We start from the raw sequence: 14,738 nt of genomic DNA, 5'->3' as shown, positions 1-14,738 counted from the left end.
GGTCAGCAGTCTGAAGGGTGTCACCCAAAAAAGATACATCATTGCTCGCATTTTATTTTGATTAAAGTGGCTTTAACATGCTGCTCTCATTCCCTGCTCATTATGCACATTTTCTGAAAAATGAATTTTGCTCATTCATAAAGAAAAACATTTTTAATAAGTCAAATTAGGGAAAGAATTGAATACATCATCAAGAATAGAAAATGCTTTTAAATTATAATCTAAATAAAAACAAAAAAATGTAAAAATGTGTTACTTAATCCTTGGCATAAATTAAACGATGCCTGCTTATTACCTCATCTGAAACAATGGCATCTACACACTTCATTCACATGTCAGTTTTTGCTGGTAGTTTAACTATGATGAATGGTACCATACAAAAATGTGTAGATTTAAAAATACTGTGATGATATGCCAATTTACAATACAAAAATCAGATTAAGATCAAATTGTAACAGTGGGATGGAATCTGGACAGTATCAAAGCATAAATCTCTGCCATATGAATCAAAGGGCTTCTTTCTCAGGAGATATAGATTCACATCAGCTGATGCAGTAGATCATCTCTCACCTCATATATATTATGAGGCATATTATATGTGTATGTGTGTGTTTTACCTTTTCTTGAGGTCCTATTAAAATAATGCACCAGAATGCACATTCCTTCAATTAGTTGATCCAATTATTATGAAATATAACGTCATTATTTTACTAATATTACAGATTTTATTTTTAAAATGGACTCATTTTTAAAGATGATTTCAATTTCACAATACAACTTTTGCTGAACTGCACATTTCCAAACAGCTAGTTTAGAATGCCTGGCACAAATCATATTCCAATGGAAAATTTACATTTTTTGCATTATACAGGAATAGTGGTAATAAAGGGGACAAAATATTTTCATTTATATTATGCTCATGTTTGGAGGTAGAACTTTTTAAACTGTAATATGCATGGACAAGTCAAATGTTACCAATAAATCTTATACATGTTGTACTACACTAACACAGACAAGACCACTGCTAGTAACACCACTTAATATTAACACCACTTAATATAGACTACATATGCTTTAAAATCTGTAGAACTCCCACTTTATAGGTTATTATGTCCTAAACCAAGAGTTCCCAAACTTTTTTCGGCCACAGACCCCTTTACCAAAAACTTTTAAAACCGTCGACCCCCTAGTCATTTACTTTACTTACTCGAAATTAATACATTTGTACAGTACTCGATATTAAATATTTCACTAGATATCAAACTTTTCATTTTAATCACTTGTAATTAATGATTGAAAAAGATGAAAGGACTACAGAATATGGCATTATTTTGTGCAACATTTAATATCGAAACAAAAATTAAAGCAAAAAAATATGAGTTTTTTTACATTTTTGACATTTATGAAATAAATATGTAAATTCAAAATAAGTACAAATAGTCCAAGCTATACTGTCTGCATTTCTTTTTTGGTTCAGTCATATTATCTGAAGAAATAAAAACTTTTATTAACAAACAATTTTGACAGCCCCTGTGATAAAAAAAAAAACCAAAGTATGTACTTACTTGAAACAGAACATTTTTGTTCAAACTCGAATAAATAAACTGTCCTCTGATTTTCTTTTTCATAGTACTGCTCCTCAATAAATAATTATATACAAAGTTCAAATCACAAATAAGTACATGTCACATCAAACAAACAATTTATAGTGTTTTATGAAATCATGACCGTACAAGACTGATAGATTCTGCTCATATCGAATATCTGTCGTCTCGTCCCACCGTGAGCAAGTGCGGACATGCAACAGTTTTTCATGTCCGCACTTGCTTTGATACGTTCGATAAGACAATCCACAGACGTGTTTGTGCTACGTGTATTTTCATGCATTCTTACGTGGGACTCTTTTAATGACACATTTTACCTTTTCGTTTGCAAGTTTGGTATGTAATGTGTTTTTATCAAAAAAGTGTTTTTTGAATTTTTTTACTTCTTAATTAGGTATCTATTGGATTCAAAAATATTTTGAAGTAACAAACAAATAGCAGTAGTAAGGGGGTCTAGTTTTGCTGTCGTCGATCCCCAAATTGTTTTACTGAAACTATCGACCCCTAGAAAGTTCAAATTGACCCCAGGAGGTCGATATCGACCACTTTGGGAACTCTTGTCCTAGACTATATTCTATGCAGGAATTTATGATAACTGAGAAAAACTCACTAAAGAAAACGTCACTTTATCTTAGCATAGCTTGTCAGATGTAACTTAACATGAAAATATTGCAAAACAAACACCAAACAAAGTATGTTTTTTACAGCTACACTGCTAAGGTTTTCATTAGGATGTTATTGAGAATTATCTAGCAACAGATCCATGTTCTGAAATAAAAACACAATCATATAATTACAAATATTTTAGATATAAGGTTTACTGTTGATGTAAAACCCACAAAATAAATATATTTTTATCTGCAGAACAAACAAACATTGTAACCTTTTTTTATATAAAACAGTGGAAAATATTATATAACAAACAACCATAGCTTCAAAAAATGTCAAGGTCTGATGACAACTGTTCCACAGAGTGTACTGCAACAGGAAGCCATTGTAAAGGTTTCACAAATACTACTTCAGGCAGAGAAGACATTATCCATCTGATTAAAAGTGACCCATTATGTAATATTCAAACATAGTCACATACAGAATAATACATTTCTCTTTAGATGAACTCACTTTATCTTCATTATTTTCCACCGCTCCATACTGCTCTCGTAAGTTCTTTTCAAAGGCTGCATCAGTCCAATAGAACAGTATCTCAGCACTTTCAGTGACCACCAGCAAGCACTTCATCTGTCGAGAAGGAAGGAACTTCAGATTAGCCAAATTATTATCTATACACTAGTTAGTATTTTTCTACAGGCATGAAAAAATGTGCTAGTGCACTTCAGCCATTTCCACTGGAGCTTGCAAATTCATAACCGATTTTCAGATATAGCAGAATGCTTATTCCATTCATTTCAAACCCACTTAATTCAATTTTAGGGACCTGGAAGTATTACAGTACAGGTATTACAGGTATTACTTACAAGGCTGGAATTAATATTCCTCAATGGGGCACATGACAGCTCAATTTAGATTAACCTTCCATTTTGAATAATCAAATAAAAATTGGAAATTTTAAATCTCTCCACTCAGTTTCACTCCGGATCATGCAATGTGATATTGTGGGATTTTTTTTTTAATCACATCATCTAATGATTTACAGGAGTAGCCTATATTTTTTAGTATGAACAGCTTACATTATCATCAATAGAATTGTCTTTTTTAATGAAGAAGAGCAATAAGATGTAAGGAGTATCTGTGATGCGTGATCTGCAAAAACAGTGAGCAGTTTTGGTTGAGCTAGACTAATTCCAAGAATTCCACATAAGTTATAAGGAAATGTTTAAGTTAATCCAAGATTTACACATAAGTTATAAGGAAATTTTTAAGTTACTAAATGTTTCACTTTAAGCAAAAGGAAATTGAGAGGTAACAGGATAGAAGAGTTTACAGGTATGAATGGAGTTAGTTGGGTAGATGACAGCTAATGACATTGGAAAATAAAACATTTTTTTCCAAACAGAATAATATATTCATGGAATGCGTTTCCAAGCCATGACTTGGCAACATTCAGATCTTGACTTGGAAATTTTGGTTGAACTGGGAATAACAAGCAGGTGAAAAAAAAAAACCCTTCCTACTTCCTTCTTTTATTACAAATGTCTGACAGATTATCAGATATTAAATAAAAACTGAACATTAGATAATGGGAGCCTAAGTGATTATGTTATAAATGGAATGAATATCCAGTTAGGCACTACATGAAAAATGAATGCCTCCTGTAAAGGTAATTGAAATCGGGGCCTGTATCAGAAGGTGCTGGAACACTACCCAGGCAGGAGGCCAGTCTTAACCTACTCAGATGGGATGCTTGAAGGAGATGCAGGCAGACATTGCCATGACTTATTCAGTGGATGTAAGGATAATGAAAGGACAGTGGGGGATATGTACAATAAAAAAACTAGGCATTCCCTGCCTATGTAAGTGCTGGCCGCAACAGACTGCTATTGAGCCCCTGAAAGGTTGTCTGGTCCTCTTGTGAAAGATGAACCACCAGTCTGGCAGAGATACCTGGGAGATCTGGGCAGATGACCGTAGACGTTTTGTAGGGTAGGTTTGGCCCATAAATGCTTCACAGAAGATGGGAAGTGATCTTGTAAGTACTTCAATGATCTGACTTAAAAGAGGCCCATGCCAATTGCTCCAGTGAATTTATCATTGGCAGAAAATTGGATAAAAGTTCAACTGGCAGGAAGAAGAAGAAGAGGAGGAGAGGTGCAAGAAGTTAGAGACACAAAGTCTAGACGGAGGGGAGGTGTGAAATGTCTGATTATTTTGCCTTAGTGTCACATTTGTTGTATCCTTTTTGTTATTGCTTTAAGTTGTAATTAAAACCTTAGCTTCTTTGACATTTTGTGGGTTTGAGGACCACAAGGACGGCCCCTCCTAAAGCCTCACTCCTTACCTTTTATAACTGCTTGTGCCTTATGCCACCTTTAGTGACGATTAATGCAACAAAACCATCTTGTAAATTAATATCTATCTTTTACGATGTTGTGGAGCAGTTTTAGTCCTCTTTCTTGTTGACCTGCTTTAAATCAGAAACACTGCTAGGTTTTTGAGGAAGAACTACTCATTTCAGGCCGTGCTACAATATCTCTATTATAATGGCTAAAGTGTAGGCTTTGTTTGACAAGGCCTATCCAAAACTTGAATCTTCCCTCCGTTCAGCTACTGTGTTGTGGACTTGCTTTTGTATCATTATTTATATCTGCTTCAGCTGATGGTCAGATGACCAGACATTCTCCTTAAGAATTGTCTGCTGTACAGCAGAATGTGTGAGTATTTCATTTACAGTTCAATGGTTCAGGTCTTGTGCCAGCAATGCATTCCCAAACCACCATACTAACACCTTCACATTTAATTAACGGTCTTTATAATGTTCTGATGATGCCTGTCATCTGGAAAGTTCCATTTTGTCTCATCTGCCCCCTAGCATATTCTCACAAACGATTTGAAGGTCATTCAGGTGCTTATTGGCCAGAAGGAACCTGAATGATCTTCAAGCATTTTGCGAAAATGTACTATGGCCAGATGAAACAAACGTGGGACCTCTTGGTCATTAGTGATTACCACCTTGCTCAATGAAGTCTGCCCAGTGTCTTTTCTGATAATCGAGCCATGAACTGTGACTTTGCTGTGGAAACAAAATCGTGTAATTCTTTGGATTTTTAAGGACCCCTTGCAATTTTCTTTAAATTGTATGTTGTGCTGTTGAGAGTAATTTTAGCACGCTGGCTGCTCTTGGGAAGATTCATTACTGTTCCAAGTGTTTTCTGTTTGGCAATTATGGTTCTCTATGGGGTTTAGTGGCATATCAGAGCTCCATAAATGGCTTGGTAGTCCTTTGTAGACTGATAGATATCAAGAACTTTTTTGTAATTTCACAGCTTGTTGAATCCTTGTACTGTACTGGTAATTTGACTCTGATGGTAAGGGTCAAAATAAGTGAAGGTTATATTGAATATGGCGGACTGTAAATCAGGTTATACTCAAACCTGGCTATATTCAACCAACTGACTAGAATTATCTCTTTAATTCAATTGGCTTAACTAGAGGAAACTTTTTTCACACAGTGGTAGCTTGCATTAGATAACTTTGCTCATTAAATAAAGTAAAAAAAAGATTTTTTTTCCCCTTAGTAAGTTGCCCTTTTCCAAACAGTGTATTGTGGTTGAAGATCTGAAAGCATTTGCTGGAAAATCTTTGCAAAGCTAGTGATCTCAGGAAGGGCTCAAATACTTCTCACAGAACTAGGACACCAATGCCTAATTCCGAGCCAAGTTGCTTTGACTTCTACTTGCAAATTTATTTTTTGACAAAGCAAGAATGATATTGCAAAAGAACCCCGCGTAAGATATCAGTGTAGCTCCAATGTGGGTGACAAGTTATTTTATGTTTTTTAGTTTATTTTTTAATAATTGAAATATATTTTACAAAAAAATGTAAGAAAATATAAAACCAGCAAAGAGTAAATGTAAACAAAATAATTTTACGCACGTGCTTGTATCAAAAGTTAATTTTCTGCATAAACTACAAATCAGCCTTTGGCCTGAATAAGGCTCTTCCAGCTAAAAGGAAAATGTTTGAAACAGTGGATTAAAAAACAGGGTATGCATTACAATTTAGTGTTTTCGATAAGTTTAAGAGAATCCACATTTATATGAAGATATTATTATGTTCAGGTGTTACAAAATCCCACGTTATTGTCATTTTACAATTAACAAATCAACAAATAAATAACGTAAAGAAAACCACATCAGAAGGCCAGCTATTAATTTTGTTATTTTAAAAGTTATGAATTAATTTCCGTCGTAAAGAATTAATCAATATTTTGAAAGAAATTCTTCGCATTGTGATTGCATGTGAAACTTTCAGTTTAGCAGCACACTTGTCATGCTCCCATATTCCTAGTACTGATCTAACTGTGATACTTGACTGGCAATCTAAAATGTTATTCGCGATGGGTCACTTTTAAACTCTCAATTTGCTGACAAGAGGAATCACGATATGAAACCGCAGCGGAGTTCTGCCCAACCCAAAATTGGTAAACCTGTCAGGTTCACTGGCAAACCTGGCACGCTCCCAATATATACAGCACTGGCTATGAGACAACGAAGATGATGGGTGTACAATTCACATATTATGAAAACGCGGAATATGTTCTTTCCGAAGTATTGGTCAAGCTGAAAAATAAGTAACTTTGGCATCATAAACACTGTAGCGAATTTAAAACATTTGAAAATCCTTTGGTCCAAATTATCTGCATCAGGAAACTGACACGACAACAAGGATAAAAAGATGCCTCTTACCTTTGCCACTTCACAGATCTCTCAGGGAATACAGTCTGACCCAGTCACAACCGAATGCTGGTAGAGAGATTACAAATAATACTCGACACACACTACATATCAGCGTCACTACCCCAACTACACTTTTCAGCACAACTTGTGTTCGTTTTTCGTCGCTCTGTTTACGAAGCCAGCATGTGACAGGACACGTGACAGCTCCAGCTACCCGGATTACTCGCAGTGCAGCGGCGCAGCTGGATTTTAAAAAATCAGCTAAGGATGTCTAGTGGTGCGGCCGTGAATGTCGCGGTTCTGCGTACATCTACCGAAAGATATCCTCACACATACACACGCCAACACCGTAGCAGATTTATTGTCGCCTGAATACGCAAGTTTTTAAGTCGTGGAAACAAAAAGGGCGAAGACGTGTAAGGTCTGCTCGGACGGTGCTTGCGCCGTAATTTGAACAGTGCGAGTCATTTCGACCCCGTTGTGAGAGGCAGTGTGCTGAATTTAGTACCCGCTGACAGCCGTATTATGCTGTAATGATGCAGTGTGATGTGCTTATTTATTCATTCTGTTTACCGCTCCCTTCATTAAAAGTGTCAAATAAACCTAATAGCAGCGAACCAGTGCATTTGTAAGGGTTTTCTTTATGTAGACAGATCAATATTAATAGTATATTGTAAATATTAATCACAGACGAAACTACATTCATTTTCCAAATAACTTTAGAAATACATTTCACAATCGATCATCAATTCCTATTCATTTTTGGAGTCGAGATTTAAGGATATATTTGCGCCATTCAAAGCCTAGAATAAGGCAATTATCACATTAAAAGTCATTTTGGGAATAAAACAAGTCTCAAAATAACACTGGCGTGACAATTCTGAGGCCCTGTGAATTTCAAGATTCTCTGTCATAATTCTGGAAGTTTATTAAACACTACAGTACTGTTCTGTTGTTTTGGAATATTTGACAGCTTTATTCAAAGTGGCCAAGGAGTCATTTCTGCAGACTATAAATATTTCATTGCATCTGCAGTATGGATAAGTCACAGGTTAAGCAACCTGAATACAGTCAGAACAGGGGTGTCAAACTCCAGGCCCTGAGGGCCGTAGTGGCTGCAGGTTTTCATTCTAACCCTTTTCCTAATCAACAAGCAGTTTTCACTGCTAATTATCTTCTTTTCCTTTCATTTTAATTGCCCTGTTTTTAAGGATTCAGTGTTTGGAACTGATTTGTTTCTTCATTAAATGGCAGCCAAACAGAATTGAGTTGAGAAATGAGCCAACCGATGACCAGCTAAATTGGAATGTCAAAGTCCAGCCAATTTCACTCCAACTAGTTTCTTAATGAGAAGCCAGTTCATGCTATTAAACTCTTTATTTAATTCCATGGCTCATAGCTGCTCTCATTCTGCCACAGCAGACATTTCCAAAACTGTTGATTTTTGGTTTTCCATCAATATGTTTTGGTAACTTGAGAGATCAACCATACTGAGAACTTCACCTTTCTTTATTTTCAGATATTGTGTGATGGGCACCAGTGAGCTGGTCATGTGGCAGCTTATTTTGTGTTTCATTATTGTTTGGCTGCTCATTAAGGAAAAAAAAAAACTAAGGGGCCCAAGTCAAGTTAATAAAAATTAAGGCAAAAAAGGTTAATTAGCAGCAAAACTGGTTATTAATTAAGAAGGTGGTCAAAATGAAAACCTGCAGCCACTGTGGCACTCCAGGACTAGAGTTTGACACCCGTGAGTTAGAAGATTTAAGTAGGTAGGACTGAATCATAAAGCTTCATAACAAATTTGATGTCTTTTTTTAACACCTTTGTTCAAAATAAGTTATATGTGAGTGTAAGTGTACATAAGTGCAATGTGACTTTACCTTTTAAGAGATTTTGCATGTGTCATTCTAATAGGAGTTTATGTGCCACCCCAATCAAATAGCTCTATTGTAACGTAGCTTTTAGCCGATTAAGTTTTGGCTGCTGAGAATAAATTCCCAGATTTCAGTTAATATCTTGGGTAACAGTTTGGTTATGTGAGAGAATAATTTAGATGTAACAGCAATTAAAGATTTTGGTTCATAGTCCAAGTTGAATATATAAACATTTGTTTTTAATGTTATAAAGAGAATACTGAAATGGTCAAGTAAAGAAGCAGAATGATCCAAGTGAATGGTTCAATAAACTGGCAGATTTAATGTTCTTTCATCAAATATTGAAGAACAAGGATACTGTAAAATGAAGAAAGACTTTTATTTTAGGCTGGTTGTGCTGTATGCCCAAACACCTCATGTCTTTTAACCAATCAAGAGTATGATATGTAAGCATTAATTCAGGTTTTATCAAGCGTGTCCCGGTAGAGGATAAGTTTCTTTTTTTAATTAATATGTTGATTTCTACCAGAGTTTTGGCACCTGAACAAGGGACGGTTCAAATCCTTCTGAGAACGCAACCATCGAACCTGTGACAGGCAGGAGAAAATTTGTTGTTCTGGGTTTGACACCAAGCCATTAGAATAGGAATGTTTTGTGCCCAGAGGTAGTGTAGTTAGGTTAGGGATTGGAGGATGTGGCTTGATTAGTTTGCCAGTGGTGTTAGAACAGGTAAGGCCAAAGGAAGAGGTCTCCTCTGTTTCGGGTTCAAGTCCTGGCAGAGTCAATTTTAAACGCTCGGAGGCAGCTGAAGGCAGCCTGGGTGTTTGGCCAACACCTGGGAGAAGTAGTGGTTGTGGTCGCTCCCGTAGATTTTGTTTTGCAGGGCGGGAATGACCGGAAGGTGTAGGACTCTCCGCAGAAGGTAGCGGGAGTCGGGACTTGGGACGTGGTGTCCCCAACGTGAGAGCCTTGGCCGTTAGGGGATTCCCAAGTCACTGTCAGGGGGAGCTGACCGGAGCCAAGGATCGGAAAGGTGACTGACAGTAGCAGCAGAAGTAGGCACTAAGAAGGTCAGCTGCATTGAGAGCGTCTCACCTGTTGCAAAGCCCAACCGGGAGAAGCAGGTGAGACGCCAACGCTAAATGCATTATAAAAGAAGCACCGGGCTTGTTGTTTTTATAGACTGTTTCCTGATGATCATTTTAACCTCGTTTTAAAGGATTGTTTTTTTGTAGTGTTTTTACCTCCACTTTTTTTTATTGGATTATTTATTTAAAAAAGATTATGAAATCACTGTACTATTTATTTGAACACTTTTTGTTTGACTGTTTTAATAAAAGCACTTTTTCACTTTTTACCATCCCCTTGCTCAATTGTTGCCTTCACTGACTAGCTCATCGGTGACATTACCGACGGTGTTGGGTTCAAGGGCTCCCAAGCAGCAATGGGAGTATGGAGCCAAACCCACATCATCACAATATCCTATTCCCAGTTGTACCTCACTTTTAAAACAGCTGTTCAAGCAAAAGAGGAAGACATGGCAATGCCTCAGGCTATCAATTACTTTATAACCTGAGAAAGGATGGACATCTGGGGCAACAAGTAGTTAAATTTGTGTATAGCCTGGGAAAGGAAGACATGCCAGTGGGTTTTAAGCAACATCAAAAAAGTTTTATTGTTTGGGAAAAAGGACAATGAATTCATTCATCATATTGACAGCCAGCCAATCAGAATATCTAATAATCACATCCTGCAAAATTCCCTGTTAGAATTTTATAATAAATATGCCTCGTCTGAAGAGCGCCATAGGAGGGAGGAAGAAGAAGGGATGAAGACGTCAGGAGAAGGAAACAGAGCGACGTCAGAAGAGAGCGCCGACAACGTGCGGCCGTTTCCATCTGATCATCAGAAAAGCATCTAATGAACAACCATGAATAATGAACGATCACAAGCCGCCTGCAACATTTATTCTTGTTATCTTTACTTTTTTGCAAGCTTTTTCAAAAGACTATATATATGTATATCCAGATTTCACTATCGGTCCTATTTTCTATTATTCTTTGTTCTACTGGTATTATTATTCCTGTAATAAATATCATGCTGCTTTTATCTTTCTATGCTTTGTCTTAATGGCTAGAGTGATTGAAGTAATAAGGTAGATTTCTTTGAGCACCTGGTGCAGCCGGACGTTTGTCATTACCTCTGTGTTGCGAGGTTTATTAAGGGTTGAGGGTGAGAGCTCCACTCAATAGTAGGGAACAGTACGTAAAGTAAAGCATTCTTGGCTGATAATTGGCCTATAGTCAAGGATGCTGAGCCTTTGTATGTTTAAATGTATTCTTGGAGACCAAAAGTAATATTTAGGTCTGAGATATCTTTAAAACATTTTATGTTGTTTGTGCCAATAAGAAGTAAGACTCTTGAAGTGTTGAGAGAATGACAGGCTGTTTTATTCCTAAGGCACTTGTGTGGTTTAAAGTGCTAGAGGTTAACCAGCATGTGTGTCATTCACGAGGCACTGTTGTGGTTAGTGTCTGTGTGTATGTGTACAGTATATGATGTGTGTGTGTGATAATCTTAAGGTGCAACAGTAGACCAACCCATTAACGAATTTGACGAGTACACTTACCCTTGAAGAAAATAGGGTGAATGGAGGGAAATACTATGATAATACACACCTTTAGATTTTCTTTGACTGTTAAAACAAATAGGCCAAGATACAAGCAAAGACTGGAAAAAATGAATCTTTTTTGCTACTAGAATTAATGATGATCAGGGTTACTCTCAACGAAACAGGCCTAACACCTCATAAGACATTGTTTTTGGGATCCATAAGTATGTTTTAGCAATTACAAATGAGGTATTGCAATACTGACTAACATTGAGCAAAACTCTCAAGTTTTTTACACTTGTAGGTAAAACCTGCTTTTCCTAGAACATTGTAGATAAGTTTCTTTCTTTAATTAAAATCTTTATTTCTACCATACTTACTATTTCAACGATCAGTTAAGGATGCAGTGAACATTTGTCTCCACTACATCTTGCTGCATTTATATTCTCCAACTACTTAAGCCAAGGATCCTATTTATGGATTTAATTTCTGCATTAAACACAGTCATATCAGAGCTCCTCATAGCAGACTTGTCGGTATGAATGTGGAGTATGCCATGAGTCTCTGGATTTCTGACTTTCTAAGGAATAAACATCAGACAGTGAAGATGGCAGAACATTAGTCACAGCAGTGACCCTGAGCACAGGGCAATATTCTGTCTCTTCTCCTTTTTATTTGTACACCAATGACTGGACCTCCAGTGACCCATGTGTTAAACTGCTTAAGTTTGCCGAGGACACCACCCTGACTGGCTTGGTCACAGACGAGGACGAGGTTCCACATCTGAGGGAAGTGAATTGGCTTGTCAGTTGGTACACCCTCAACAATCTGAACTTAAATTCCCTGAAAACATTAGAAATAATCGAGAACATTAGGAGAAACTCCTCACCTCTCACTCTACTAGTTTTAAGTAGATTCACTGTGAACAGGGTGTAATCATTTAAATTTCTTGGTAAAACTATCACAATCTGAATTGGGGTGAAAACAAAATTGTTCTTATCAAAAAAGCTTAGCAGTGGATGTCTTTACTCTCTCAACTTAAAAAATTTAACCTGTCCCAATCTGTGCTGGTACAGTTTTATAGAGTTGTTGAAAGAGGCGAGATTGCAATTGTTTGGACAAGTGCAGAGAAGAGATGCTGAGTATATTGGAAGAAGGATGTTAAGGACAGAGCTGCCAGGGAAGAGGAAAAGAGGAAGGCCTAAGAAAAGGTTTATGGATGAGGTGAGAGAGGGCATGCAGGTGATGTGTGTAACAGAACAAGATACAGAGGACAGAAAGATATGGAAAAAAAGAATTGCTGTGGCAACCCCTAACGGGAGCAGCTGGAAGAAGAAGAAGTTGAAAGCCTCTTCACTTCCTCAATAACAGTCTGGTATGGCAGTGCATCAGTTCATTCGAAACATAAACTGCAGCTATTTATTCAGACTACATAAATGATTGCAGGCTTGAAACTGCACTCCATTCAAGTCCTCTATACATCACAGGTCAGGAAATGTACCACAAATATAGGAAAAGACCACTCTCACTCAGGTAACCATATCTTTCAGATATTATCATCAAAGGAACGCGACCGGTGTCTAAAGGCAAGAACTACCACAGACAGACAAATGGTTTCTTTCCTACCACAGTCACTCCATCCAATCTAAATAATGTTTTTATGCCTACGATTAAATCCTGCAAGTACGACGCTATTGTTATTTCCGACCATGCCCTTCTGATCGTGGAGATAAAATCATTATGCCTGAGATATTTATCTCGAACATGGCATCTTAACCTACTTTTATTAGCAGACAAGAACTTTACAGAATTTATATCAAAACAAATCAGTTTTTTTCTAAAGACAACTATATCCTCAGAGGTCTCTACAGGAATATTGTGGGAAACCCTGAAGGCCTTCTTAAGAGGACAGATTATCTCATATCTTTCCCACAGAAATAAATTGGAAACCAAGCAGGTATCAAAGCTAACCAGCGAAATTACTAGAATAGATCAAGAACATGCCAGGTGTCCAAGTGAGGCTCTTCATAGGAAAAGTCAGGCTCTGCATTCAGAACTCAACCTCTTGACAACTAAAGAAACTGAACAATTAATTTTTAAACCAAGAGATCATTACTATGAACATGGAGAGAAAGCTAATAAGCTTTTAACAAAGCAATCCCAGCAATCACCAACACAAACGGAGACAAAATCATTCACCATAAAAATATAATGCACACATTAAGAGACTGCTATAAATCCTTATATTGTACTGAGTTTAAAGAAGACAAGACAAAATCTAATGCATTTCTGGATGCATTAGAGATACCACAAATAGATACTCTTAATGCAGAGGAATTGGATAAACTGTTGGCACTATCAGAATAATTAGATGATGTAAAGTCATTTCAGAGTGGAAAAGCAGCAGGCCCCAATGGCTACCCTTCCGAATTTTATAAGAAGTTCTTCACTCAGCTAGCTCCCCTCCTATTAGCAACATTAACAGAAGCTAGAGAAAGTAAAATTCTACCTCAAACTTTTCGTCAAGCATTAATCACCTTTTCAATAATGATATTCACTTTTGAATAATGATATTAAGATACTCTCCAAAGTCCTAGCTAGAACGATGGAGAAAGTGCTGCTTTCAGTAATATCACAAGATCAAACTGGATGTATTAAAGGTCGACATTTAGCGTCCAATCTTTGACGCCTGTTTAATGTAATATATTCACCTGCAAAGTCAAACATTCCAGAGATTTTATTATCCTTGGATGCAAAAAAAGCATTTGATAATATTGAATGGAACTACCTTTTCATTACAATGGAGAAATTTGGTTTTGGCCCGAGTATGTGTGCATGGATCAAACTGCTGTATACCAATCCAGAAGCTTCAGTTTTATTCAGACTACTTCAAACAATGTGGTACCAGACAAGGATGCCCATTGTCACCACTGCTTTTCACAATCGCCATTGAGCCACTGGCAGTTCATTGTCGAAATGCTGATCAGATAAAGGGGATTATCAGAGAAGGACTTGAACAGAAAATTTATCTATATGCAGATGATATGGTACTGTGTATATCAGACCCACAAAATACTGTGCCTGCAGTCTTAACAGCATTAACAAAATTTCAAAAGATTTCTGATCTCAGAATTCGACTAAAAGTGTGCTCTTTCCAGTGAATTCTTAAGCACACAATATTAGATTGGACACTTTCCCTTTTATCATCTCAGATCAGTTTAAATACCTAGGGGTAAACATCACAAGTAAACATAAAGCTCTTCATCAACAAAATTTTGCCGTCTGTATGGAAAAA

General features: G+C 36.8%; 1 protein-coding gene across 2 annotated transcripts in view; it reads right to left on the bottom strand.

The window, feature by feature from the left end:
- Window positions 1–7,147, bottom strand: part of hps1 (HPS1 biogenesis of lysosomal organelles complex 3 subunit 1) — a 44,457-nt gene extending 37,310 nt beyond the window's left edge. For both annotated transcript variants that reach the window (XM_039774819.1, XM_039774827.1), the window contains exons 1-2: window positions 6,968–7,147; window positions 2,727–2,843 (exon numbers count right to left, since the gene is read on the bottom strand). In XM_039774819.1, the coding sequence (XP_039630753.1) occupies window positions 2,727–2,843 (117 nt within the window). In that variant the 5' untranslated portion in view covers window positions 6,968–7,147. The remainder of the gene's footprint in view (window positions 1–2,726; window positions 2,844–6,967) is intronic.
- Between the last annotated feature and the right edge of the window lie 7,591 nt (window positions 7,148–14,738).

This window comes from Polypterus senegalus, chromosome 1 (assembly GCF_016835505.1).
Source record: "Polypterus senegalus isolate Bchr_013 chromosome 1, ASM1683550v1, whole genome shotgun sequence".
NCBI lineage: Eukaryota > Metazoa > Chordata > Cladistia > Polypteriformes > Polypteridae > Polypterus > Polypterus senegalus.
Note: the sequence above shows the minus strand (reverse complement) of the source record. Positions and strands in the feature narration are given on the sequence as shown.